General features: G+C 65.2%; 5 protein-coding genes across 10 annotated transcripts; 4 read left to right on the forward strand and 1 right to left on the reverse strand.

The window, feature by feature from the left end:
• The first annotated feature begins 352 nt into the window (after positions 1-352).
• LRG1 (leucine rich alpha-2-glycoprotein 1) lies at positions 353-2,187 on the forward strand. The gene is given in 4 exon segments (XM_052801708.1): positions 353-449; positions 556-689; positions 886-1,536; positions 1,538-2,187. Coding segments are annotated over 4 exon segments (1,350 nt in total). The 3' UTR covers positions 2,006-2,187.
• Positions 2,188-3,102: 915 nt separating this feature from the next.
• On the forward strand, positions 3,103-6,957 carry LOC128147853 (perilipin-3-like). Of its 2 annotated transcripts, XM_052801009.1 has the most exons (8): positions 3,104-3,180; positions 4,107-4,165; positions 4,243-4,438; positions 4,723-4,805; positions 4,899-5,130; positions 5,700-5,890; positions 5,981-6,094; positions 6,243-6,957. In XM_052801009.1, the coding sequence occupies exons 2-8, from the start codon at positions 4,118-4,120 to the stop codon at positions 6,663-6,665; spliced, it is 1,287 nt and encodes a 428-aa protein (XP_052656969.1). In that variant the 5' UTR covers positions 3,104-3,180; positions 4,107-4,117; the 3' UTR covers positions 6,666-6,957. The 2 variants fall into 2 exon arrangements, with proteins under 2 accessions (XP_052656968.1, XP_052656969.1); XM_052801008.1 differs by having other exon boundaries at positions 3,103-3,180; positions 4,723-5,130.
• Positions 6,958-7,689: 732 nt separating this feature from the next.
• Positions 7,690-10,713, forward strand: LOC128147854 (perilipin-3-like). The gene is given in 9 exon segments (XM_052801010.1): positions 7,690-7,714; positions 7,980-8,040; positions 8,451-8,646; positions 8,930-9,012; positions 9,095-9,392; positions 9,539-9,729; positions 9,824-9,946; positions 10,038-10,343; positions 10,345-10,713. Coding segments are annotated over 8 exon segments (1,290 nt in total). The 5' UTR covers positions 7,690-7,714; positions 7,980-7,986; the 3' UTR covers positions 10,384-10,713.
• Positions 10,714-11,276: 563 nt separating this feature from the next.
• LOC128148179 (uncharacterized) lies at positions 11,277-12,780 on the forward strand. Its single transcript, XM_052801712.1, has 5 exons — positions 11,277-11,303; positions 11,542-11,595; positions 11,642-11,921; positions 12,023-12,207; positions 12,304-12,780. The coding sequence occupies exons 1-5, from the start codon at positions 11,277-11,279 to the stop codon at positions 12,766-12,768; spliced, it is 1,011 nt and encodes a 336-aa protein (XP_052657672.1). The 3' UTR covers positions 12,769-12,780.
• A 582-nt stretch (positions 12,781-13,362) lies between these two features.
• HDGFL2 (HDGF like 2) lies at positions 13,363-25,062 on the reverse strand. Of its 5 annotated transcripts, none has more exons than XM_052801778.1 (16): positions 24,927-25,062; positions 22,156-22,232; positions 21,934-22,072; positions 19,861-20,040; positions 19,312-19,428; positions 19,073-19,144; positions 18,689-18,836; positions 18,394-18,469; positions 18,009-18,294; positions 17,180-17,268; positions 16,581-16,651; positions 16,121-16,191; positions 15,788-15,889; positions 15,477-15,690; positions 14,584-14,707; positions 13,363-14,340 (listed from the first exon to the last, which is right to left on the reverse strand). In XM_052801778.1, the coding sequence occupies exons 1-16, from the start codon at positions 24,996-24,998 to the stop codon at positions 14,244-14,246; spliced, it is 1,935 nt and encodes a 644-aa protein (XP_052657738.1). In that variant the 5' UTR covers positions 24,999-25,062; the 3' UTR covers positions 13,363-14,243. The 5 variants fall into 5 exon arrangements, with proteins under 5 accessions (XP_052657738.1, XP_052657736.1, XP_052657735.1 ...); XM_052801776.1 differs by having other exon boundaries at positions 13,363-14,337; positions 17,180-17,274; XM_052801775.1 differs by having other exon boundaries at positions 17,180-17,274.
• Between the last annotated feature and the right edge of the window lie 2,092 nt (positions 25,063-27,154).

Here is a 27,154-nt window from a genome sequence, read left to right on the forward strand (position 1 = left end):
CACCTTCTTACGGCCCCCCCCCCCCCCCCGCTGGCACACGCGCACCCCCTTGCACACACACGTGCACCCACCCACCCGTGCTTACACCCACACCCCCCTGCACCCACACCCCTGTGCTCCCACCCTCCTCATACACCCACACCCTGTGTTCACCCCCCCTGCCCCGGGTTCCCCCCCCCAGCACCCCCACCCACTGACTCCCAGCCTCTCTCCCATGCAATGAGTTCCTCCGTTCTCAGCCCGCGGCACCCACCGGCCACGGCTCATCGTGCCATAGAGCCACTCGTGGGGCTTTGCCACGAGGCAGCGGGTGCCACGTGGGGTCCCACCGCCCCCACCCCCAGCACCCATGATGTGCCGTGCCTCAGTTTCCCCCATACGGGTGTACCAGCACCATGTGCTGCCCATGGTGTGGTGGGTGCTGGGGTGCCATAAAGTCCCCGAGAGGGGTGAGGGTGGAAGGGGGGGGGGGTGTCACTACTGTGTCCCTCGAGAGCCGTGGGGTGCAATGGGGATACGGGGACACCAGCACCCTGATCCTCCCCCGGATGCCAGCGCCCTGTGAGCTGGCAGCGAAAGCGGCGATTTCCCAACCGGCACGTGAGGCCGAGCCACCAACCCCCCCCGGGGTGACAGCCACCGAGGGAGACAGGACGGTCCCCGAGGAGCCTCGCCGGCCGGTTGGGAAGGTGAGGGCAGGGCTGGGGGGCTCGGAGTGGGACCAGGGAAGGGGGGGGGGACATGGGGGGTCAGGGCATCTGCCTGCCTGCAGCCATGGCCTGCCCACGCCGGGGGGGGGGGGAAAGCCGGCAGCGGGCCCGCAACGGCAGGGCTTGCACAACCCTCGAGTGACGATGGCCGCCTGCCCGCAGCCCAGCGCCATGATGCCACCGGGGCCGGATCCTGCCACCGCTGCTGCTGCTGCTGGCGCTGCTACCGCTCGGCCTCGCCGCGCCGTGCTCCCCCCAACCCAACGTCACCCGTTTCGTCTGCACGGAGCCCACCCTGAGCACCTTCCCCGCCGGGCTGCCCCCCACCACCCTGGCCATCTCGGTGGAGTTCACGGCGCTGGCCGTCCTCCTCCCCACCGCCCTGGCAGGGCTGCCCCAGCTGCAGGAGCTCCATCTTTCCTCCAACCGCCTCGCCACCCTCCCCGAAGCCCTCCTGCGCCCCGTGCCCACCCTGCGCGTCCTCGACCTGACGGATAACCTCCTCGCCGACCTCCCCGCCGGCATCTTCGCCGGCACCAGCGACCTCCAGCACTTGGTGCTGCGGGGGAACCGGTTGCAGGCGTTGCAACCCGCCTGGTTCCGGCACCTTCCCCAGCTGCAGTGGCTCGACCTGGCTGCCAACGCCTTGGCGGAGGTGCCACCGGAGGTTTTCCGCCCTCTGTGTTCCCTCCGTAGCCTGGATCTGTCCCGCAACCGGCTGGCATCCCTGGCACCGGACGCGCTGGCCGGGCTGCAGGCGCTGGAGCGGCTCGACCTGGAGGGGAACCGGCTGGGCACGCTGCCGCCCGCCGCCTTCGCGCCCGCGCCCCGCCCTTCGCCTCCTCTTCCTCCAGGATAACGAGCTGCGGGAGCTGCCCGCCGGCATCTTCGTCCCCCTGCGTCATCTTCGTGTCCTCGACCTGGCGCGTAACCGGCTGCGGACGCTGGAGCTGCCCCCCCGACCCCCCGGGTCCGCGTTAGACCTCGACATCTCGGGCAACCCCTGGGTCTGCGAGTGCCCGCTGCTGGCACTGCTGCGGCGGGCGGCCCCGCGGCTCACCGCCACCCGCGACACCCTCTGCGCCAGCCCCGCGCCCCACCGGGGACGGGAGGTGGCCGCCGTCAGCCGGGTTGGGGACACGGGCTGTGAGCCCAAAGGGGACGGGCAACGCCTGCCAGACCCCCAGGCAAGGGGCTTGGTGTCACCGGAGGTGCCTGGGTATGTCACCTCCCTCCCTGCCACTCTGTCCCCAGCTGAGATGAGCTCTCCTGGGGAAACTGAGGCAGAGAGATAGGGGCGCAGCTGTCCCCAGCCCGACGGCCCCCGTCCCCATCCCGTGATGCCCATCCCAGTGGCCCCCAGCCCCTTCCCACCCGGCTCAGGCTGTCCCACGTCCCTGTCACCGTCCCGCCTGGCACCCGTCCCTATCCCCACCCCACAAGAGCACATTAAACACGGTCACTTGGTGCCACCGCACACTTTCTCCTGTGTGTCGTCCTGTGAAGTCCCCAGGGATAAGGCAGCGATGGGCACCATGTCACCCGGCCGTGCCCGTCCCATACCCGCTGTGTCCCCTGCCCGTTCCCAGCCTGCTCCCCCACAGGGCCACCCCCTGGGATTGCCCACCACCCTCTGGTGTTGCTCACCGCTGGGTGACACTGCAGTCCCCTGGCCTGAGCACCCACAGGGACTGGGGGAGACTGGGACCTCTGCTTGGCTTGGGGACATCTGGCTCGGGGACATTTGGTGTGGAGATGCTTGGCATGGTGACACCTAGTGTTGGGTCACTTGGCATGGGGACACTTGGCATGGAGATGCTTGGCAAGGGGACAGCTGGTATGGGGACACGTATCAAGGGGACACTTGGTATGGAGAAGTTTGGCTTGGGGACACTTGGCATGGGGACATCTGGCGTGGGGTCACTTGGCGTGGGGACACCTGGGGTGGGGACACCGGCCATGGAGACGCTTGGCATGGGGACGCTTGGTGCGGGGACGCACGGCAAGGGGACACTTGGCATGGAGATGTTTGGCCTGGGGACACCTGACGTGGGGTCACTTGGTGTGGGGACACGTGGCGAGGGGACACCGCGGGGGGGACACGACGGGACACTTGGCACGGGGCGGTGGCTGGGGGCCCCCTGGCCGCCCACCCGGGACGGGGTTCCCGAGGTGTCCCCGCCGGTGTCCCCGGGGGGGTGGGACGTTGCGGAGCCTCCGGGGCAGGATCGGGCCCCCCCCACCCCCGAGCCCCGTCGCGATCCCACGTGGGAGCCCCCACGTGGCGGCACCCCCCCCACTTCCAAAGCCCGCCCCACCCCTCCGGCCCGCCCCTCCTCCTAATTGGTGGTGACGCTGCCCTCCCCTTCGTTGATTGGTTCCCGCCGCCAACTATGAATCCGGCTCTGGGCGGGGACCGGGGATCGCGATCACGACCGGGGGTCGCGACAGACCCCCACGGCCCCCTCCCGTAAGTGCCGTCCCTGGGACTTGGCGGTAGTTGGAGGGTGGAAAACGGGCCGGGGGGGGGGGGGGTCCGGGGGTTCCGGGGGGGGATCCGGGGGTTCCCCGGGGGGGTCCGGGGGTTCTCGGGGGGATCCGGGGGTTCCCCGGGGGGGGCGGCTTCAGGCAGGACAGCAGGGACTGAGGGGGGGTCCCCCAGGTGTCCCCTGCCTGTCCCCCCTCCACCCCTCCGGGATGGGTGCCCCCGGAGCACCCCAGGGACCCCAAGGGGACCTGACCCCCCCCCCCCCTCCAGGACTTGCCCCCCCCGGGGTGCACAGGGCCAGGCCGGGGGGGGCAGCAGGGCAGGGACACTGCCGTGTCCCCCGTGGGACCCAGGGTGCAGCCATGTGGCAGTGGGACACCCCAAAGGGCAAAGACGCTGCCGGGGGGGGGGGACACGACTGGGGGGGGCTGCCGGCTGCTCCGCTCCCTGCGGTGGGTCCTGGGGCTGCCCCGGCCGAGGGGACAGTGACCGGTGGCACGTCCTCACCGCAGGCTTGCGAAAGGCGAATCCAGCCCGGCTTCCGGCTGAATCACCGAAAAACGCTTCCCGGCCCCAAACGGGGATGGGGGGACCCAGGAGGGGATGGGGGGACCCAAGCCCACGGCATCCCAGCAGGGCAGGAGGCCAGCCTCATCCCCAAACCCCTTCCAGACCCCCCATGACGTTCCCTTGAAGAGCTCGGAGGCTTCCAGCTGCCTCCCACTCGTGTCACGAGTTGACGGGTCTCAGCCCTCGGAGGAGTAGGGGCTCTGGAGGGGCGTGCTGGGGGGCTCGGCCCCACCACGTGCTGCTTTCCTCGGCATGGTGAGGGGCGGCCGTGGGGCTCAGCCACCCCGGGGGTCCACACCGGGCCCAGCCACGCCGTGATCTTTCTCTTCCCGCTGCAGCCGCTGCTGCCATGTCGGCCGAAAACTCCGTGCCGGCAGAGAACGGGCAGGAGATGAAGGTAGGGGTGCAAGGAGGGGGAGGGGGGGGTCTACGGGCATCGCTGGGGTCCCGGCTCACCACCATCCCCCCCGGCAGAGCGTGGTGAGCCGGGTGGCCAACCTGGCCCTGGTGAGCTGTGCCTGCGGCACCGTCTCCACGGCGTACGCCTCCACCAAGGAGAGCCACCCCTACGTCAAGTCCGTCTGCGACGTCGCCGAAAAGGGGGTGAAGACGCTGACGGCGGCGGCGGTCAGCGGGGCCCAGCCCATCCTCACCAAGCTGGAGCCGCAGAGTGAGTGGGGCTGGGGGGGACGGGCAGCACCCCATGGGTTTTGGGGTGCCTGAAAACTGGCCCCAGCAGAGCTCTTGTGAGGCGGCAGGGTAGGGAAAAGCTGTTTTCTCCTCTTCAGTTTTCACCACCAATAAACACGCCTGCAAAGGGCTGGAGAAGCTGGAGGGGAAGCTGGGGGGCAGGGGCCAGCACCCCGTGAGTTTTGGGGTATCCCAAAAACTGGCCCTAGCAGAGCTCTTGCAAGGCAGCAGGATATTAAAAACCATCTATTTTCACGTCTCTAGTTTCCACCGCCAACGAATACGCCTGCAAAGGGCTGGATAAGCTGGAGGAGAAGCTGCCCATCCTGCAGCAGCCCCCGGAGAAGGTAACGTCTCCCCTGGGGGACACGGAACGGGGTGGGGGGGCCAGCGCTGGGCGAGGTGCTGGGACAAGGCGTCCCTCTGCTGTCCCCTCCCAGGTGGTGGCAGGGACCAGGGAGCTGGTGTCGTCCACCGTGAGCGGCGCGGTGGGCCTGGCCCGCGGCGCGGTGCAGGGCGGCGTGGAGAGGACGCGCTCGGCGCTGGGCACCGGCGTCAGCACCGTGGTGGGCTCCCGCGTGGGCCGGCTGCTGGCCACGGGGGTGGACACGGTACTGGGAAAATCGGAGGAGCTGGTGGAACGATACTTGCCTGGGACGGACGAGGAGCTGGGTGAGTGTTGACTGCGCCGCACTGGAAACCATCTCCCAAATTTGGGGGTGCCCAGGACTCCCACCCCATTGCTCAGCACCGCCCCGGCATCGCTTGCACCCGGTGCCCCTGCTTAGCCCCCCGCGGTGGTGCCTGGGCAGCTCTCCCGTGCCAGGGCAGCGCCGAGCCCCACGCGGTGCCCACGGCCACCGCGACACCGCGCGGGGGACGGTCCCCACTCGGTGGGAACCCGAAGCCGGGGAACGCGACGCGGCGGTGGGTGAACTCTCACCTGGAAACCAGAAAGCAAATATAGCCCCGCTCCGCCCGCCCCGGGTATTTATAGCTCGGCACGGGATAGTGGTGGGCAGAACTGGCCCCGTCACGACAGAGGTGACCGGAGAGGCCACCTGGCTTTTTGGTGACTCCTCCACATGACCTGGTGGCCAAGCATCCCGTGGGTGGGCACCCCTGCGTCCCTGCGACGGGGTGCAGAGCTCGGGGGTTTCATCCCAGCGCCGGCGGCGGGATGCTCCGGTGCCCGGCACGGGATGGTCCGGCCACGCGGTTCTCACCCCCTGGTCCCGCAGCGGCAACGGCGGCAGGCGCGGAGGCGGCCACGCCGGAGCGGCAGAGGCGGTGGCAGAGCTACTTCGTCCGCGTGGGCTCGCTCTCGGCCAAGCTGCGGCACCGAGCCCTGCGGCGCTCGCTGGGTGAGCTGCAGCGGGCACGGCACAGCGCCCAACAGGTCCTGGCCCAGCTGCACCACATCATCGAGCTGGTAAGGATGTGGCGGGCACCGTGCCAGCCCCGTGCCAGGCCGGCACCCCCCCCACCCGTTGTTCTCCCACCCTGCTGTCCCTTCCCTTAGATCGAGCACGGGCGGCAGGGAATGGACGGGTCCCTGTACGGTGCCCGCCAGCATCTCCACCGCATGTGGCTGGAGTGGAGCCACCAGGATGCCGTGCCCACGGAGGAGAGCGAGGTACGGGGTGGGGGTACCACGGAGGACACCAAGGTATGGGGTGGGGGCCCGTGCCCGTGGACGACACCGAGATATGGGGGTCCGAGGGGAGCCAGGCGGGAGAACCATCGCACCCCAGGGTCGTTGCTGCCCGCTGGCTGCCTTGCAGGTCGAGGCACGGACGCTGACCATGCTGCGTGGGCTCCTGCGCCAGCTCCACGCCGCCTGCACCCGCCTGGCCGCCGGCGCCTGGGGTTTACCCAGCAGCATGCAGGAGACGGTGGGACATGTCCGGCACGGCGTGGAGGGCGTGCAGGCTTCCCTCTCCCACGCCCACTCTTTCCACGACCTGTCGGGTTTGGTGCTGGCGCAGAGCCGGGAGACGGTGATGCGGGCGCAATTGAGCATCGACGAGCTGCTGGAGTACATGGGGCAGCACGCGCCCCTGCCGTGGCTGGTGGGACCCTTCGCCCCGGCGCTGGTGGAGTATCCGGAGGATGTCCCCATTGAGATGGCCAAGTGGGAGGGTTGTATCACCGTAGGGGGGACGCACCAGGTGCCCGCTCCCCCACGGCTCTGCAGCCAGCACTGAGCCACCGAATTTGGGGGAGCACCCGCCCGCCTGCGGCGGCGAACCCCGTCCCCGCCGGGGACGTGGGGACGACGGACTTGGCGACCCGGTGTGGGACCACTGATGCCGCACGAGCTGGGGGCTCGTTCGGGGAGGGAGGGGACGGTGGCACATGGAGGACACGGCGTGTGCCCAGCCCTGTCCGTCCGGGGCTCTCCGCGGTGTCCCCGAGCCGAGGGAGCGTCGGGATTTCTTGTCTTAGCGGCTTCGAAGCACTTTAACGAGGAAGAAAACAACTTTTTAGGCCTTAAAATGACTCACAGCCTGTAGCACCGTCTGCGGCAGAGCCACCACGTCGTGCCGGGCTCGCCGGGGGGCTCGGCAGGGGTGGCAGAACTGGGGGGCACGGGGTGACCCCGTGGGGAGGGTTTCACCGTCGGGGTGCTGGGCTGGGGAGAGCGAGGCGGGTGCCGGTGGGGTGCTGGGATGGAGGGTGCCGGTGGGGTGCCGGGGCTGCTGGACTGTGAACCGTGGCTGGACTTTGTCCTGGTTATCACCGCCACGGGGCTGGGCCCGGGGTATCCCCGACATTGCGGGCGCAGCGGGGTGCCACTGGGTCCCCCGGAATTCTCCGTCTTCCTGCCACCGGCACCCACTGGGACCAGTCTGACCTTCTCCGCTGGGCAAGTTGGGGCGGGGGGCACGGGGAACACTGGGAGCCCCGTGCTGGGGGATCCCCCCCGAGGGCAGGGGGGGGGGGGGGGGGGGGGGATTTGGGGGGGGGTCAGTGCCTGATCTAGTCCCGGGGGGGTCGGTGCAGCCCGATCCCGGGGGGAATCTGGTCCCGGGGGGGGGGGGGTTTCCTTGTCCCGGGGGGGATCGATACAGCCCGGCCCGGGGAGGGGGGGGGCCGTCCCGGTGCCCCCAGCGGGTCGGTGCTCCCGGACCGCCCCGGGCCGGCCCCGGCTGGGCGGGACCCGGTCACATGCGCTCGGGGCCGGGCTCCGGGGCTATATAAAGGCCGGTGGGGAGGGAAGGGGCGAGCCCGAGGGTTGGTTCGGCTTCCGGAGGTGAGAGCCCGGTCCCGGTCCCGGTCCCGGTCCCGGTCCCGGTCCCGGTCCCGGTCCCGGTCCCGGTCCCGGTCCCGGTCCCGGTCCCGGTCCCGGTCCCGGTCCCGGTCCCGGTCCCGGTGGATCTCTGGGACCCCCCTGTCCTTTGGGGCTCCAAATGGGTGAGGGGTGTCCTAGGGAGGGGGGGTAATTTCGGGGTTCCCCCCATCCTGGGGGGGGGTCTGACCGCACTCATGGTCCGTGTCGTGTCCCCCCCCCTCCCCAGTCCCACCATGGCCACCAGTGAGCCCGGGCCGGCACAGCCCAAGGCGGAGGAGCAGCAGCAGGTCAGTGGGGGTAAGGGGGGAGTTGGGGTGGGGGTCTCCAGGGGGTCCCTCCTTGGGGCCAGGGCTCTGGGTTATCCTACCCTTGGGGGGGCTTGGAGAGGCCTCGGAGTACCCCAAAGTCATCCTTGGGGGGTTGGGGACACACGGTGGCCCCCATCCCCTGTGAGATCTGGGGCTCCATCACCCCCCACACACACACGTGTGGTCCTCTGGGACCAGTCTGACCTTCTCCACTGGGCGAGCTGGGGGGGAACAGGGAACACAGGGAGCCCTGTGCGGGGGGATCACCCCCAAGGGGGGACTGGGTTTCAGGGGGGGATCAGCGCCTGATCCATCCCGGGGGGGTCAGCGTGGGTGTAGCCAGGGCGGAGGGGACCCACACACTCATCCGGACCCCTTCGCACCCCCAGAGCATCGGGACGCGGGTGGCCAACCTGCCCCTGGTGAGCTCTGCCTACGGCATGGTCTCCACGGCGTACGCCTCCACCAAGGAGAGCCACCCCTACGTCAAGTCCGTCTGCGACGTCGCCGAAAAGGGGGTGAAGACGCTGACGGCGGCGGCGGTCAGCGGGGCCCAGCCCATCCTCACCAAGCTGGAGCCGCAGAGTGAGTGGGGCTGGGGGGGACGGGCAGCACCCCGTGGGTTTTGGGGTGCCTGAAAACTGGCCCCAGCAGAGCTCTTGTGAGGCGGCAGGGTAGGGAAAAGCTGTTTTCTCCTCTTCAGTTTTCACCACCAATAAACACGCCTGCAAAGGGCTGGAGAGGCTGGAGGGGAAGCTGGGGGCGGGGGCCAGCACCCCGTGAGTTTTGGGGTATCCCAAAAACTGGCCCTAGCAAAGTTCTTGCAAGGCAGCAGGATATTAAAAACCATCTATTTTCACATCTCTAGTTTCCACTGCCAACGAATATGCCTGCAAAGGGCTGGATAAGCTGGAGGAGAAGCTGCCCATCCTGCAGCAGCCCCCGGAGAAGGTAATGGGGTGGGCAAACACGCTCAAGGTGTGTCGTCCCCCCCGAGCGCTGCTTAACAGAGGGTTGTCCCTCCCCCCACCAGCTCATCTCGGACACCAAGCAGCTTGTGACCTCCACGGTGACGGGGGCCAAGGATGTCCTGACCAGCACCGTGGCTGGGGCCAAGGACGCGGTGACCAGCCGGGTGACGGGTGTGATGGACATGACCAAAGGAGCCGTGCAGGGCAGCGTGGAGCTGACCAAGTCGGCGGTGAGCAGTGGTGTCAGCACCGTCATGGGCTCCACCGTGGGCCAGATGGTGGTGAGCGGGATGGGCTCTATGCTGGAGAAGTCGGAGGAGCTGGTGGACCATTACCTGCCCATGACGGATGAGGAGCTGGGTAAGGAGCTGATCACAACCCCCTGGAGATGTGTCATGGGCTTAGGGGTCCCCTTGGAGAGGGGTGGGTAGAGCCTGGGCAGAGCGATGTTGGCTCTACATGGGGTTGGTAGCGGTGGGGCCACTTCAGCAGCTCCTCTCCCACAGCCAAACTGGCCACGGCCGTGGAGGGCTTCGAAACGGAGCAGCAGAAGCAGCAGCAGAGCTACTTTGTGCGCCTGGGCTCCCTCTCGACCAAGCTGCGGCACCGAGCCCTCCAGCACTCGCTGGGCAAGCTGCAGAGCGCCCGCCGCAGCAGCCAGGACGTGCTGGCCCAGCTCCAGCGCACCCTCGACCTGGTAGGACCCATCCCTGTGTACATTTCCCCCCCCATGCCACCCTGGGGTTGCAGCAGACCCCCCCACACACACCGGGCTCTGCCTTTCCTCCCAGGTGGAGCACCTCAAGCAGGGCATGGACCAGAAGCTGCAGGGAGGGCAGGAGAAGCTGCAGCAGATGTGGCTGGAGTGGAGCAAGAAGCAACCGGGTGGTGGCAAAGACCTGGTGCCACCAGAGGTAGGTTAAGGGCAGAGGGACCCTGGGGTAAGCCAGTGTCGTCCCCCCTCCCCGACCCCTCACCACCCCTTTGTGTCCCCCCTCCTTGCAGCAGGTGGAGTCGGGCACGCTGGTCATGCTGCAGGGCTTGACGCAGCAGCTCCAAAGCTCCTGCCAGCCCTTGGTGTCCAGCCTCCAGGGTCTCCCCACCAGCATCCAGGACACGGCGGGGCAGGTCCGGCAAAACGTGGAGGAGCTACGGGCAGCCCTCGCCTCCGCCGCCTCCCTCCAGGACGTGACGGGCAGCGTGCTGGCCCGAGCCCGTGCCCATGCCACCAAAGCTCGCCAGCTGATGGACGAGCTGGTGGAGCACGTGGCCCACAACACCCCCCTGACCTGGCTGGTGGGACCCTTCACCCCCCTCAGGCCAGCGCCTGGTGGACCTGGAGATGAAATAGCAGCTTCTGGGGTGGGGTGATAGCGGTGTGTCCCCCGCCAAGCCTCGTTAGGAGCATCTACTAACCCCTTGCCTGGCCCACCTTGCTATAACCTTAGTGCCTGCCGGTATGGGGGACCCCTCCTGCCTGCCCCATGTGCAGCTCTGTCCCTTGTCCCCTGTGCCAGGGAGGTTGCAGTAACGTGCCCTTGGTTCCCCCAAGTGCCTCTCGAGGTCCCCTCCAGCCCCCGGCTGGCTCCCCCCGTGTCCCTTTGTCCTCGGTGCCTTCAAGCCCCTGTCTTGTAGGGTTGGGGGATGGCTCGCGAAGCAATAAACTCTGGTTAGTTTTGCACTGGACTGAGGCTTCTTTGGGGGGGTGGGGGGGATAGGGGTGGTGGTGGGGGGGTCCCTATGGCTGCATCCCACTTCAAGCAGGGGCTAAGTGATGATGTCATAGCCCTGCGTGACCTCACAGGGGCTGGGAGGCACTGGAGGGGGATAGCCTGGTGCTGACCCCCCAGGACGCCGGCCTCTTCCCCCTATCCCTGAGCAGAGCCCTTGGCTGAGGGGTGAGGTGAAGGGGGGGGTGCTGGAGGAACACCACCCCATCCCTCCCAGGCCTGAGGACCCTCATGTCCCGGGCCCCCCACCCATCCTACAGCTGAGCAAAACCCCCCTGGCCTGTCCCTTGCCCTGGTGGGACCAGGGCTGACCTGGAGCAGGATGCCCCCAGCCCAAGGGGCACAGACAAGCCCAGCCTGGGGGGGCTCAGGCAGCAGGGTCTGGCAGTGGGGGGTGCAGGGTGGGACCTGCTTATCCCACCGGGAGCGACGGGCAGCACCCTGTGCCCCCACCATCCCATGCAATGTCATCCACCTCCCCAGTGACGATAGCCCCAGGGCACCGTCCTCGGGCATGGGGCTGCAGCGTCGACAGCAGCAGGTCGGTGTGGGGGCTGAGCTGGACCCCACGGCCCCCCCCCCCCCGGTGTGGCTCAGCCCTTCACCCTTCACAGCTTACCATGAGCCGGCTGCCCACCCATCCTGCCAGCAGCCCCCCCCCATGCACCCCAGAGGTGATGGGCACCGAGGCCACCTCAGGCCCCATCCTGGGCAACCCCCCCCCGGGCTGCCCTGTGGGTATTGGGGCTCCATGTCAGTCCTGTGCCCCCCCCCCACAGTCAGAGCCACCTGGGACCCCTGTGGATGAGGCCACCCCGCAGCCATCCCAGCAGGTACCCCCGTCCTTGGGGGCCATGCCCCTCCTTGGGGGTCCCGCAGGTCCCTGGAGGGGACGGTGGCAGTGTCCCAGGGGTGCGTGTCCGACAGCAGCCCCCGTGCCCCCCAGGCTGCTGCAGGTTCTGCCCCGAGGGGTTCCCCCCCATGGAACTGGGAGTCCCCGAGGACACCAGTTCCAGCATCCCCTCGGTTGTGGCCACCATCCTCCGCGCCTTGCTGGGCACCACAGTGGGACGGCTCTTCCTCCACAGCGCGGAGCCGGTGCTGGATATGTCCCAGCAGCGGCTGAACCATTACCTGCCCCCGGGTGAGAGGCAGGCGGGTAAGAGACCCCGGGATGCTGCTGGGGGTCCCCGTGTCCCCCCTCACCCCAGGATGATGCTGGGGCCCAGCATCCCACATCCAGCCCTTCTTTCCCCACAGTGGACGAGGCTGCGGAGGGGCTGGATTCGGCCTCGGCAGGGATTCTCCGGCACAGCCGCCTCCTTCCCCTCGGCTCCCTCTCCGGTGACGCCAGGAGCCGAGCCGTGGCCTTGGCGCAGCAGCTCCGGCAGAAGCAGCTGGACACTCCTCACCGACTTGCCCAGCTCCGGCACATCCTCGACGTGGTGAGAGCCGCCGGTTCACGGTGCTGGGGCTTGGAAGGGGGATCCCCACGGTGCCCAGGATCCCCATCCATACCCACGGTGCCATTCCTCCCGCAGCTGGAAGCCATGCAGCAAAGCTCGGAGCACAACAGCCAGGAGACGCGGCTGTGCGGGAACCAGGCACAGGCAAATCCCTGCCCACCCCCTGCCTCTCCCGGCACCCAGGCGAGGCCGGCCGAGGGGTGCGGGACCCCCGCGACGTTGCCAGGGCAGGCGCTGGCCGTGGGTCGGATGCTGGCGCAGGAGCTGCGGGATGCCTTGGTGCAGCTGCGGGCTCAGGTCGGGCAGCTGCCAGCCCTGCTGCAGCAGGCAGCGTGGCGAGCCCGGCGTGGCGTGGCCGAGCTCCGTGGCACTTTCAGCCGAGCCGAGTCCCTCTGGGAGCTTCTGGGGACCGTGGTGGCCCGAGGACGTGATGTGGTGGCCCAGGCCTGGGAGGCACTGGTGGTGCCGTGGCTGGAGGATGTCGCCGAGGCTGCCGGCATAGCGGTACCACGCACCGCTCCGCCGCACCCCCAAACCTAGGGGTACCCCAAATACAACCAGCCACAGCCGCCCCTCCCGTGCGAGGGTCTGAACCCTTGCTGCATCCTCGGTGGCACCAACACGGCTCTGCTCACGTCCATGTCCGCGTCTCCGCGTTATTCTCTTCCCCCGGTGCTGCCATCTGCGACGATGGCAATGAGGGAATTTGGGGTGGGGGAGGACAGGCAGCTTGACATCGTATCCACCTTTAAATCCCCCCTCCTGGGCAGGAGGTGACACGTCCCAGTGTCCCCCTCCACCTTCCCCAGCACTGGGGTCTGGGTTGCCCCCCCCCATGTCTCCCCAGCCCAGGGAATGGGGCTGAGCGCCGGCCCCGCACCTGGCAGCAGCATCCATCTCACCCCATCTCAACCCCTGCCTCCCACTTCCCAGCAGTTGGGCAAGAGGCACGCGGGGCTTTTTTTGGGTTTTATTTGGGTTTTGTTTACGGAGGGCTGGAGCATGAAATCAGCCCTGGAAAAAAAACAAACCAACCAAACAACTCTCCCCAGGGCAGGGTTATAGCAACAGCAGCCTCAAAGCGGGGTCGGGGCATCCTCCGCCACAGCACAAACAGGACTCAAGGACGCAGCGTCTGGTTGAGCTGGGAACATCTTTATTTTACATGTACAAAAGCTTCGGATCTTTGCAAAAGAGCAGCCAGCCAGCCAACGATGCTGCCCAGCACAAGGCAGGATGCTGCCACAGTTCAGTCCCTCCCTGGGTGAGTTAGGAGAGAATACACAATTTCTACTGTTTTTAACCCAAAGGCTGGTGCGCAGCCCTGCTGCCTCCCCTGGAGCAGAGGGACCTGGCTCCAGCAGCTGCCTCCAGCCACAGAGAAGACGATGGTGGGGAAAGGGACTCAGAGCAGCAGGGAGAAGCCCCAGAGGCCGAGGCAGAGCCCAGCACAGGCACTGGAAAATCAAGCAGAAAGCAGCCCAGTTTGGCTGTCCTGCTCCCCTTGCCAGGGCCCAGACGGGACAGGGACACCCATGGGTGCCTGGTCCTGGCTCATAGGGTGGGCCAGGGCCAGAGGACAGGGGAGGACCCATGGAGGGGGGGTTCCAGTCCCAACCCTGGGCAGGGGGATGCTCCTGCCCTCCCCTCGTCACAGTCAGCGATGCCTCAAGAAACAGACACTAGGGCTCCTTGTATTTTTCATTAAAAAACCCTTTATATTCATTTCATGGTGGTTGAAATCACAAGAAATTAGGTAGGAGGGAAAACCAAAACAAAAAAACAACAATGAAAAAAAAACCCAAAACAAAAAAAAAAAAAAGAGGGGACAAGTACAGACAACCAGCACAGCCCCCCCACGGTCGGTGCTTTCGCAGGGCCGGGGGCACAGGACAAGACCTAGGACATCAGCTACTGTGTGACTTAGTGAAGTAACTCAAGCAGGGGACGAGGCAGAGGCCGGTCTCCCTTCGCAGCCCTTCTGCCTCCTCCTCCTCCGGGTGGGAGCCGCTTCCTCAGCTCTCCTCCACATCATCCACAGCCTCTGACTCCCCGCGAGCCTTCTCCCGCTCCGGCCCGGCTCGCTCGGCCTTGGGATAGTCCTGCACGCTGCTGGGGGAAGAGCACAGGCGTGTCAGCGAGCGTCTCCCCTGCCTGTCTGCCTTCCCCTGCCTGTCTGCCTTCCCCTGCTTGTGGCAGTCTCTCTCCCGCACCCCCCCAGGTTCCTTCCCAAGCTGGGAAAAGCCTGACAGAACCCACAAGACCCCCTCCTCAAATCATAAAAGAGCCTAGCTTGGATGCACATCAGATCCAGGGGAGCTCCTGAGACCCCAGCTCTGCCCTTCACGCTCTTACTTGTTGTGGGTCTCCTCGGCGGACGCCTCCGGCTCTCCGGCTCCCGGCCCTTGGCTTTTGTCCTTCTCCTCTGCGCCCTCCGCTTTTTGGGACAGGGATTCACCGTTCACAGGACCCGACAAGTCTGAAGTGAAGAGAGAGGGTCAGACACTCGGGTCCCCACGGTGGACCTCGTCGATCCCGACCCATGAGGGGCTGGGCAAGCCGAGGACCCATGGCCACAGGTTGTCCCCATCCAGGCAAGGGACATCCAGCCAAGACCGAGGGGACCCCAGGTCTGGCCTGACCCCAATAGCTACAAGAAGGGCCCCAAAGACTCCATCCCCCAAGCTCAGAGGCAGGCATCAGAGTGGATTTTCCCCATCAGCTCCTCTGGGAAGGCTCTTGCAGCATCACCAGGATGTCCCCAGGCAGGCACCCGGCTACGAGGGTGGAAGATCCCAGTCACCAGCTGCCTGCGCAAGAGCCTGAGCCAGTGTCCAAGGGCGTCTCCACATTCCTCTGTCTCCCCGGTGCCTTGGACCAGCGCTCAAGCTGGCAGCAAGGAGCCACCCTGGCCCAAAAATCAGCCCAGAGGCACCCACAGCCAGGGCGTAGGCGTTGAGGTTTGCCCTCTGCTCTCACTGCCACGAGCGTTCAATATTCAGTCCTTTCCCACTCTTGGCACTCCAGCAAACAAGGGACTGGAGGTGCCATGCAAGGCTGCCGATCCCCTCCACCACTGAGGCCAAGAGCCACCCCTGTTCGTGTCCCAGGTCCCCAGCGGGATGTGCCGTGTCCCCATTCATGTCCCCGGTCCCCAGCAGGATATGTCATGCCCTGAAAAGGGCCCCAGGATTGCTACATGCCCGGACAGAGCAGGGAACCGCCCCGAGACGTGCAGGGAGCATTACCAGCATTTGTCTCCTCTTCACCCTTCTCATTCCGTGTCTCCCCTCCTGACAGCTTCTCCTGGCCCTTCTCCGCCTCCCCCTTGTCCTTCTCAGGCCCGGCTTTGTTGGCTTTCTGGATTGCCTCCATCTTTGGTCCCAGGACACGCGACTTCAATCGGGTGTAGACTTCGGCAGCCTTCTCCATCACGTCCTTGTTTGCTTTATAGCGACGGATCTGCCCCAAAAAGAGAAAGGAGGAATGCCCTTAGAGCTGGGGTGGCCCAAGCAGGCTCCTCGCTCCCTCCAGGGAGGGACTCAGCCCTCTGCCCTACCTTTTTCAGCGTAGCCACCACATCGGTGTGCTTCTGGAGGATGTGAGAGGTGACCTGGAGCGTGCCCAGCTCCTCTAGTGCATTCAGACACCGCTTGATGTCCTGCAAGGATGGCACCAAGATCAGAAGCTGCCTGCAAGTCTCCCTGTGGGCACCCGGGGCAGCGCTGCATGCAGCACGGTCCCCTAATGCCACCCAGCATCCGGAAAGGCAAGAGGAGGCTCAGCCAGGCTGAACACCCCCAGGTATCGCAGCCGGGCAAGGCTAACGTGGTGGCCAAGGACACGATGAGCAGGGACCTGCCAGGCCAGGCCAATGCTCTCGGGCGCTCACCGGGTTATCCACCTTCAGGGCAAACTTGATCTCGCTGTGAAGTTTCTGAAGTTTCTCTTCGACTGTGGGCTCTGGAGCAGCAAGAGAGACAGGCCAAGGCATCAGGCCACCGGAGGAGAGCACAGCACTGCCCAGAGCCCGGGACCTCTCCCCCAGCAAGGGTTTGGTTTCCTCCTGCATCTCCAAGGTCAAACACAGCCCCAGGGGCCTCTCTGAAGAGGATGGGTTGGGGTGTGCCAAGATCGGGAGGGGATGTAAATAGGGAAGCTCACTGTCTCTGCACACCCTTTAAATACTTTCCATCACGATGGTGGGACCACAGCAACGCTGGGAAAGACCCCAGCACAACCACACTGATCCCTGTAGGAAAGATCCCTCCCCCTCCCTGGGATGGGGGAACCAACCCTAGATCCCTTCTCCCCCTCTCCTCCCCTCCGTGATGGCAAGCAACGTCTCTCACCCTTTTTCTTCTCCATCCTCCTTTCGGGGATCAGGTCAGATTTCTTCCGGCCTCGTTCCACTTTCAAAGGTCTGTGGGAGGAAAAGGAAAGAGGTAAGATCGTTCAGGTGAAATCCCCTGCTCACCACTGGGCTAACAAGAAGGGTGATGACACACGTCAGCGTATCCCCCCTGCCTGCCCGACGGAGCGAGCCAGGCAGCAGAGCCCTGCCACACTCCACCCACGCTTTCACACACATCTCCCAGCTCGCAGGCAGACAGGAGCCCTGAGACAGCAGCTCCCCCATGCCCCAGCTTCTCGGGATTGCAGAAAGGCAAAGCCCCAAAGCAGTACCCCAAGGATCTTCCCCTGCGAGACAGAGAACACCAGGGAAGCTCAGCCTGGTGCCCCCCAGCACCTCCTCCAGCCCCTTCAGCTCTAGGAAGCAGGAGGGGAGGTAAGAGCCCGGCCCCTCCACGGGTGCTGCTGGCCCAGGGGCAGCTCCACGGGAGCCCCATGCCCACCCCGGGGTGTCAGCCAGGGAGGGCTGGGCAGCAGCAGAGGAACGGCCCTGTCCCCAGAGGAAGAAAGCGCAGACGCGGGGAGGGGAGATGCTGACTTGTTCCGTGGTTTCTCCTCTGCTCGGCCCCTCTTCTCCTTCTGATTTGGTTTCCTTGACAACTCCGAGGGCTGCTTCTTCGCCGGCTTCTTTACCTTGGAGGAGAGAACAATGCAGGCGAGAGAGGCAGAGCCCTCCCTGCTGCAGGAGGGAGACAGTGCCACGGCCACAGCTGGGCACAATCCAGAAACGCAAGCGGCCAGCACCCATCACGCCACTGCTGCGAGGCGGTTTGGGTGCAGGACCATCCCCCGCACGGGATAATAAAAGGACTCGGGTTGCAGCACAGCGGTGTGCTGCTCCAAAAGTAAATATCCTCGTACCTCAAGTGGCCCACCCAGCCTGCAGTACCCGACTGCCAGACCCACGCATCCTTCCAGACCTCAAGATCTTTGTGCTGCTTTCCTGGCTCCCCCTCCACAGGGAGGAACTCGCCAGACTAAAAGGGTGACCTTGCCTCTGACCACGGGCAGCATGGTTCCTAAGAGACCTCTGCAACCCTTCCCTGTGCTTCAGCCGAATCCGGCTGATGCTCTCCCAGGCTCTGGGGAGGACAGCGGAGCAAATCCGATGACTGTGGTGAGAGGGAAAGCATCACAGAGACGTGAGACCCACAGCTGGATGGGGCATCCTGAGCCAGGGGAAGAGCTCCCATTTGCAAGGCATGGATATGCCTACGGACACGACTCTTCCCAGGCTGCGTGGGCCACCCCAGGGTAATGCAAGACCAAGACAGCAGGTCCCTGCTACTTCTGGAGGTCCCTGCTGACCTGACAGGGAGATAACAGGCTCTCTGTTTGTCCCTAGCTCCCCACAGCTCTGCACTCACCTCTTTCTCCAGCTCCAGTTCAGAGTCCGAGGAGGACGGGGCCTTGGCCCGGCCCTTCCGGCCCTTTTTGGCCACCTCATCCTCTGCACTGCTATCCGAGTCCGAGTGCATCTCCTCGCCCTTCTCCACTTTCTCCTTCCTCTTCTCTTTCTCCTCCTTCTCCTGCTCCCGGAGCCGACGGATCTCTTCCTCCTGCTCCCTCTTCCTCTTCTCCTCCAGCTCCCGCCGTCGTTCTTCATCTCGCCTCTTCCACTCGCTGATGCGATCCACGTCGCTATCGCTATCACTGCAAAGCACAGAGCAGGCTTGGACCCCTTGTGCGGAGGGGAGGCAGGTGACCCTCCAAGCCCAGCCCTGAGGGTGATGGTGTCCCAGCTGATCTCACCTGTCGCTGCTGGAGCTGGTCGGGACACGCTCAGGCTTCGGTTTCCTACCACGGGGCTTGGGAGGGGGTTTCTCAGCTGCAAAACAACAGGGAGATGTTCAGCAGGAGCCCTAGTTGTCCCTCTGTTAAAACAGCCCCAAACTGGGGGGGCAGAGGGCTGTTCAGATATAGGCTGCAAGGTCTCCACAACAACAGGAGACCCCAGAGCCTCAGGAGCCCCCAACCTCACATGCTCTCCGGTCCCCTGAGGGAGCCAGCAGTGGCCCAGGGGTGGTAGAAGCTTCCTCGGTGTTACCTGGCTTCCTGCCCCGTGGAGCCTTCTTCACAGACACATCCGAGTCCGAATCGGAGTTCGAGTCCGACTTGGTCATGTCCACAGTCGCGTTTCCCATTTCCGAATCTGAGTCCACTTTGGAGTCTGAGTCAGAGCCGGATTCCACTTTCTGCAGGCACAGAGCAGGGTTGGACCAGGGGGGTGGCAGTGGCTCAGCAGCGTGCCCCACATCACAGCAGCACGGGGCCCAACCGGGTCACTGAGGGATCGGCAAGGTCCCTCCTAGCACTGAACCTACATCCAGCCCGTGGCAGAGCCCTGTCACCCCCTGCTCCCCCCTCCAGCAGCGCAGACCCCAGACTCCTCTCCAGCTTCCCACTGCACTGAAGACTGGGAGTCTTTTACCTTCTTCTTCCTCCCCCCTGCTGGCATCCTCCGGGGAGCCCTGGCCACTGGCTTCTTCTCGGGAGTGAAGTCCTGGAGGAAAACAGATAGGAAGAAACGGGGAAGAGTCTCATGACGGTTTCAGAAGCCCGACAGGTTCCCTCAAGCCATCGCTCCCCCCAGACAGCGATGCTCTTCCTCCAGCCCTTTCCCCACCGCCCTGCCACCCTCCATGCAAGCGTATCCCCAAATCCTCTCACCTGGTCACTGTTTTTTTCCGACTCAGAAGACGTTTCCGAGTTCTCCTCTTCCGTCAGAGAGGGGCTGCCCTGATCCAGGTCACTGGAGGATTTCCGAGGCCGTTTTGCTACTGGCATCTGATACACGAGAAGTGAGAATGTGAGAGCAGCCCACTCCCCCTCCACCCGTAACAGAAAGCCAACGCTTGGTTGCTGAGAAGGGGCTTTGCCCAACTCTTCCTGACTGGCCCTGCAAGAGCAGCCACGTGCACTCAGAAGAGCCATGCCGTTCTTCCTGGCTGCAAACCACAGCAGGACTTGGCCATCCCACCATCTCAAAGACAACATGAGACAGCTGTGAGACCCCTAAACACATGCTGAACCCTATTTCCCACTGGAGAATCCAGAGGGAGTTGGTTTTTTCACCGCCTCCGGACTCGGTGGGTTTGACATGCTACGTGGTAGAAGAAGGCTGCAGCTCAGTGGTGGACCCAACGACCATATCGATGTCCTCCTGACCAGGACACCCTCCCGTCCCCGCCGTGTGGAACCGCCTCAGTCCACACTCACTTTCATAGCCAGTGATTTTCGCTTGAGCCCGCTGTGGTCGCTGCCTCGATCCGAGTCCTCATCACTTTCCATTTTCTCCGCGGCGACTGCAGCCATGGCAGCGTCTTCCTCATCGTCACCTGCGTCGCTTCCCCCCATCGGGTCATTCTCAGGAACATCGCTGTCCGAGGAGCTTGCAGGCTAAAGACAGCGGGGACGAGAGTTGTGTTATCGCCCCAAGGGGCCTGTGGCACATCAAGGGGAGAGGAGAAGGGGCACAAAAGGGTGACAAGCGATGGACGGCAGTGCTGAGCGGAGAGGTGTGCGTGCAGAGGAGCGTGGGGCAGCCTCCCATCCCAGCACAGAACCCTTAGGCATGACTCCGGACAACGTGACCAGCCCTTCAACAAGGATGCTCGGTCAACCCCCTTCTAATTCCCCTGCATCCCCTTCCCAAGGCCCCTCACGCACCAACCCAAGACCACGAGCAACACATTCCCTCTGGATCCCCCAGCTCGGCTTCCACCCGCTGCTGCTGCCTCACTCCCCTCTCCCTCCCCATCCTCACACTCTGCCAAAGACCCCCGAAGAAGCCTAGACCTGACAGCCCCTCCTGGGCGAGCGGACCCCAGCCCTCCTCTGCCCTAACGGCGCCAGACAAGCAGGGCTGGATGGCTCGGTTCAGCCTCTGCTCCGGCACCAGGTAGCGGCCACTCTTCTCCGGTGGGCTGGCCGCCAGCCCTCGACTCCTGTCAGGCCTCTTCCTTCTCAGATGGCTTCACCCCACAGCATATCACATGCCTTCCCCAGAGGAAAGGTCCACACGAGGAGTCCAGTGTGGCAGCCACCGCTCTTCCCAGTTGGGATCTCCCGTGCCCTGTACCCTCACTCCCACGTAGTGGGAAGGTCTCCTGGCTTCTCACCAGCACATCATGAGGTTCCTCGAGCAAGGACATCACACCCAAGGGGTTTCTCAGAACTGGGATTCTTCCAACGCTGGAGCCTTCCTGCTAGAAAGCATCTCCTCGTCCTTGACTGTTCCTGACACCTCACTTCATTTAGGTCTCAAAACCAAGAAAGACCTCTACTTCAGTCTCTTCTTCTGCTCCTCCAGGCATTTTGGCCACAAGATGCAGTTGGTGCTGGTGAACCCTCAGCCTTGCTGGAGCCGTTGGTGTCACCTCAGTCCCTCAATCACAGTAGGCCCCTCACCAACAGGTTTCTTACCCCTACTGGGAGTTCATGGTGGAGTCCCTGGACAAAGCGGGTGCTGCCTCCTTCACCATCACCAACCTCCCACCCAACAAGCTGAAGTTGTTCTCCAGGTTTTCAAGCATCTCCATGGTCTCACCTTACCCTATGTCTGCAGTCTTGGGTCCGACCATCTCCCACAGCTACTCAAACCACATCCTCTCTCCTGCACTGGCAGCGGCACAGCCGAGGGGGCTCATTCCCTGAGCCTGCCTACCTCCAGACCACCTTGTCCTTGTAGCTCACCTTAAAAACCTTCCTCTGCCTCTTCAGACCAACTGCCTATGAAGCTGCTTTGGACGCCTTCTTTGAAGATCGCTATACAATAAATTGTATCACACAATTATGGTTATGAAATGCCCACGCAAGCAATTGACAGCAAAGAGCCGTCTCCCGGCCTGCTCCGAAGCCCACTGAAGAAGCAGCCCAGCGGCTTTTGGCTCAGGACCTCAGAAATGGATGAAGAGGGGGACTGCCCAACAGTCCACACACAGGTCCGGGAGCTGGGGACGAGCAAGCCTGAAGTTCTCGCTCTGATAATAAAATCCTCCATGGTTTTGGGCAAGCGGCACAAAGCACATCCCCGGTTCCACCTCGAAGATGGGGCAAAGGCATCTTCCTCCAGAGGAGGAGGAGGAGAGCTGACTCCCTCAGGAAGGGAGAGGGCAGGGAAGGGAAGCTACTTCAACCCCGGGAAAGCCGATGTGCGAGCTGGAAGCGCGTAGGCACCGTAGCAATGAGAAGCAGAGAAAGGAGGAGAGCGGCTCGGAGGAAAGGAGAGATGGAGGCACTGGCAGCGCCCACGTCCTCGCTGCCCCCCCGCCACGCGAGGCCCGCACTCACCGGAGGGGCACTGTAACTGGCGTGAGGGTTGTTCTGGATTTCCCACAATCCCTCGTTGAAGCCTTTTCTCTTGTTTGGTTTCCCATATTTGTCTTTATATTTTTCATAAGGGAAGAGATCTTTAGGGCCCAAGAAGGCGCTGGAGAGAAACAAAGCAGAGGTGAGCCCGGAGCAGAGGCAGCGGGGCAAAAAGCCCAGAGAGGGGAGCGAGGCAGCGCTTACGTCTCGTGGGTGCCGAAGAAGAAGATGGGGTACTTGTTCGGTGGGGGTTTCACAGCGCCGTCCGCGATGTCATCGATCTGAAAGGAAACCCAAAGCAGGAGGTGGTCAGAGAGAGCGGCTTGAGCACATCCTCTGCGAGGCACATCAGCCCCGGCTAGCAGCGTCGGCCTCCGGCACCCGCACCCGCTTGGAGGCAAGCATGGCAAGAAAGCACCCGGACGGGGACCTTGCAACGCACAAGAGTCCCACTGCGGCGTCAGGGCCCGGCGGGATCTCTAGAAGAGTAACAGAAGGGATCCGGCACGGATGCTCTACAGCTAGAGCTCGGCGCGAGGTCGTCTCTCCACCGCTGGGCTCAACGCCCAGGGAAACACGGGCCTTGTGCTACTCCCCAGAGATCCATCGCACAAGCCGCCTCGGGGGGGGACGCCCGAGGGAAGCCCCTCCAGCCCAGGGTGGGGGGTGACTGCTCCAACGGGGCGGCCTGAGGGTCCTTCCTGGCTGGAGACCGGCCGCAGGAAAAGCCCCGTTGCCAGCGGGACGCGTGGGCCACCCCATCTTCTTCCCACGCGCAGGCTCCAGCGCCCGTCTGTCTGCTCCACGTGGTCTGGGCTGCGAGCAGAGCCGCAGGCGGGAGCCTCGGGGTGCGCAGGGGCTGCCCCACGTGCTGGGGAGGTCTTCGGGGCAGAGGGGAGCCTTCCCCAAAAGAGCAAGCGAGCTAAAGCAGGAGGGGCTGCAGACGCCGGCAGCGCGAGGGCTCTCCTGGAAGGACCGAGTCCTCTCAGCGCCAGGTCAGCCACGACAGCACGGGGACGGCAGGGATGGCATCCTAGATCTCACGGCGTGGTGCGGCCAAGCATCGTCGTCTCCGGCACCCTGAGCCTCCCCGGTACCTGCCGGCCCCAATCCCACACGGTTTCCACCTGCCAGTCTCTTCCCATCGGACACCTTCAGCGGATGAACCTGCCTCACCCTCAGCTGCCGTCGGGGACCACCGCAGACCCCCGTCCAAGCCCCCGAGCCGCCTCGCGCTCCCCCGGTGAGCACGTCCTACACCGGGCCCCGCTCTGCCCGCTCCTCCAGGCGCCACCACGGCACAACGCTGTCACCCGGCCGGTGGGACCAGTCGTCCCCCACCACACACGCTCCCTCGCCCCATCCGCACCCCCCAAACCGCACCAGCACCCTCCGATCCTGCACCTCGCGAGCGCTCAGCAGCAGCCCCCCACACGCGTCACGTCCAAGCACTGTCCCCAGCGCGTGTCCCCCTCATCCCCAACAAGGGACAGAGCCCCAGACCCCAGCTCTGTCCCCCCCCCCGGCAAGAGGGTGGGTGACATCCAGGCAGGGAGCTGGGAAGGTGAACGGGGGTCTCTGGAGGGGCAGGGCTCTGCTGGGCAGTGGGATGATGAGGATGGAGGGTGAAGGGCAGGACTCTTCTAGGATGCTGCAGCAAGGGGTGGGCAGTGGGGGGCACCCCTATGGGGTCGGGGTGCCTGGAGCGCCAGGGTCCCGGGGTGCAGCAGGTGATGGGGGGGTCTGTGGGGAGGGGAGAGGCAGGGGTCACCCCAGCAGGAGAGAGGGTCCCCAGGCCAGGGGTCCTGGTGGGTGAAGCAGGGCTGAGGCCCTGTGCAGTTACCCCAAGGGGGTCTCCTCTGGGTGCAGGTCAAAAGGGAGAGCTCAGGGTGCCTTTGGGACAGGAGGGAGGGTCCCGGGTCCTCCTGCATGGGGTTGTGAAACACCCTCCTGGTGAGGGGTCCCCCAGGTCTCCCCCATCCCTTACCAGGTACAGGCACCAGTGTGGGACCCCCCACCTCTCCCTCAGTGGAGGTGCCAGTACGGGACCCCCAGCTTGGTGCTGGGTCCCCTCCCAGTACAGGTGCCAGCATGGGACCCCAATTCCAGTCCTGGACCCCCATCCCAGTCTGGGTTTCTTCATCCTGGTGCAGATGCCAACATGGCAACCCCCTCCTGGGATCAAACCCCAGTTCCAGTATGGGTGCTGGTGTGGGAACCCCCCCATCCCAGTGCAGGACCCCATCCTGGTACTGGGCTCTCATCCCGGCACGGGTACCCATATGGGATCTCTGTGCCAGTACTGAGCCCTCATCCCAGTATGGCTGCCATCACGGGGTCCCCCATTCTGGTACAGGACACCCCATTCCCGAACTGGATCCCCATCCCAGCATGGGTGCTGGAATAGGACCTCCCATCCCAGTATGGGACACCCCGTCCTAGTACCGGGTCCTCATCCCAGTACAGGTACCAGTACGAGAGCTCCCATCCCAGTACAGGATGTCCCATCCCAGTACGGGCACTGGGACGGGACTCCTCATCCCAGTACGGGCTCCACATCCCAGGACAGATACCGATATGGGTCCGCCATCCCAGTATGGGACACGCCATTACCAGTACCAGGTCCCCATCCCGGAATGGATGCCGTTATGGCATCTCCATCCCGGTATGGGTGCTGGTACGAGTCCCTCACGCCACTACCGGGCCCCCATCCCGGTACGGGACATCCCATTACCGGTGCCGGGCCCCCATCCCGGTACGGGTACCGTTATGGCATCTCCATCCCGGTACGGGCCCCCCCACCCCGGGACAGGAGCCGGTACGTGTCCTCATCCCGGTACCGGCTCTCCCATCCCGGTACCGGCCCCCCATCCCAGTACGGGATCTGCGGCCCGGCCCGGCCCGGCCCGGCTCGGCCCGGCCTGGCCCCCCCCCGCCCCCCCTCCTCCCGCGCCGGCGCGGTGCCGCGGTCTCACCCGGGCCGGCCAGTGCGGGTACCCCTTCATCTTGGCGAAGACGAGGTCTCCGGGCTTGAAGCTGTGCGGCATGGCGGCCGCGGGGCGGGGCGGCGGCGGCGGAGGCCCAGGCCGCGGGCAGAACCGGGCAGCGGGGGGGGGGGTGGCGGGGGGGGGGTACGGCCCGGCCCGCAGGATGTCCCGCCTCCGCCCGCGGCGCCGACTTGCGTTGGCTCGGCGCCGCGTCGCTCCCGCCGTCTCGTCCAATAGGAGAGAGGCGAAGGCACAGCGGGATAACGGGATTGGGCCGCGCCGCCAGAGGCGCCGAAGAGGGGGGCGCTGAGGGGCGTGGCCAGAGGGGGGCGGGGGAAGGGGGGGCCGGGGCTGGGGGTGGGGCCGGGGCGGGAGGGGGGGGGGTGCGTGGGACGGGGCTTGAGGGGGAGGGGGACAGGGCTATAAGGTGGGGGACAGAGCTATGGGGAGGGGGCTGTGGGGTGGGGGACAGGGCTATAAGGTGGGGGACGGAGCTATGGGGAGGGGGCTGTGGGGTGGGGGACAGGGCTATAGGGTGCATGGCTATGGGGTGGGGGTCAGGGCTATGGGGAGGGGGCTGTGGGGTGGGGGACAGGGCTATAGGGTGCATGGCTATGGGCTGGGGGTCAGGGCTATGGGGAGGGGGCTGTGGGGTGGGGGACAGGGCTATAGGGTGCATGGCTATGGGCTGGGGGTCAGGGCTATGGGGAGGGGGCTGTGGGATGGGGGCCAGGGGCTGGCCCAGGCTGAGTAGCCGGGTTAGCGCCTGCAGGGACAGGGAGGACAGGGCTGGGGTCTGCAGGGGACACGGGGGACTTTGGGGGGGGGGGGGGTTTGCACCCCAGGGCGAGCTCTGACCCTGCCCCATCCACCACCACAGCCTTGGCCCCCCAGCCTGGGGACACAGTGGCCAAATCCCTGCCGGAGTTGGCTGGTGCCGGGGTGTGGGGGGGACTCCATCCCCGGGGGCCGAGGGGTCGTCCCGGTTTAGGGGGGGTGGGTGGGAAGGGTCCCCGGGATGGGGTGAGGTGTTGGGGGATGGCATTAGGCCTGATTTCCCTATCTTTGGTTTTAAAATTTGAACTCAGTCTAGCTGAGCTGGAGCAAAACGGTGTAAGGAGTCCACCTGGAAGGTTCCTTGATTTTTAAACCTCGTTTTAACCCAAATCTGGTTTCTCTGCGAGATCACGGAAATGCAAACGGTTGGCTGCCCGTGCCGGGCTCACCACCCGACGTCGAAGTGGTTACGTGTGATGTGGTGGCAGCTGGAGCTGCCAGAGCCCAGTGAGAGCCAGGCGGGTACAAAACACAAACCACGCTGGGTGGGGGGCCCAGAAATTATTTACAGGGCGATTGTGGCCCTGGGGTAGGGGGGGACAAGGGGGGACACGGGGTGAGCGGGGACGAACCATGGGTGGTGGCCTGGGATGCGCATGAGGGAGAATTCTGGGTTTTGCGGGAGGGAATTCGTGAAGTAAAGGGGTGTCGAGGAGCAGGCAGGTCCGGGGGGGGTCGGTTTGTGTTTCTCCATGTCACCTCGCTCCTACCGGGCTGTGCCGTAGTGCTGGGCTGTGTGTTGGCTTGCTGGCGGTGCAGAGCCCGCGGTGCGTGTGACTGGCGCCAGGACAGCAAAAACGTCCCCGTGCGGTTTTTGGGGGTCCCTGTGCTACTCCGCGGCGTCTCCTGTGCCGTGGGCGCGGGGGTCCCGGCTACGCCGTGACTTGGTGCATGACTGCCCGCCGGCGATGCGGGCCTGGATCCGGCCTCCATCCGCGTGTTTCTGGCTCTCGGTGCCGTTGGGGCGGCCCAGGCGTCGGTCCCCGTGCCGACGGCGGGCTGTCGGCCCAGTTGCCGGTGCCGGGATGCCGGGTTGCCATTTCCACAGCTGCCGCCTGCGCGGGTGAACGTGCAACCCCCATTTGGGATGGGCGACCGGCCCGATCCTGCTAACGACGTCCTCGGGATGAGGCGGCCTCTTCTTCAGCACCGACCGTCCCGTGTACCCACGAGGAGGAGGAGGAGGAGGAAGAGCTGTGCCAGGCTCGCAGGGGTGTGCTTTCGTCCCCAAATTTTGAGCCCATCGGCCGATTTCAAACCCGCTTTGCGGTGTGGGAAGACACGGCAGGTGAGGGAGGGCCTGCCCGCAGGCCCGGGCAGTGAGAACAGAAAATCCTCTCATCTTTTAGGCTCCCTCAGCCCCGGCTGCCCCCCGGGGC

This window comes from Harpia harpyja, chromosome 11 (genome assembly GCF_026419915.1).
Source record: "Harpia harpyja isolate bHarHar1 chromosome 11, bHarHar1 primary haplotype, whole genome shotgun sequence".
Classification (NCBI taxonomy): domain Eukaryota; kingdom Metazoa; phylum Chordata; class Aves; order Accipitriformes; family Accipitridae; genus Harpia; species Harpia harpyja.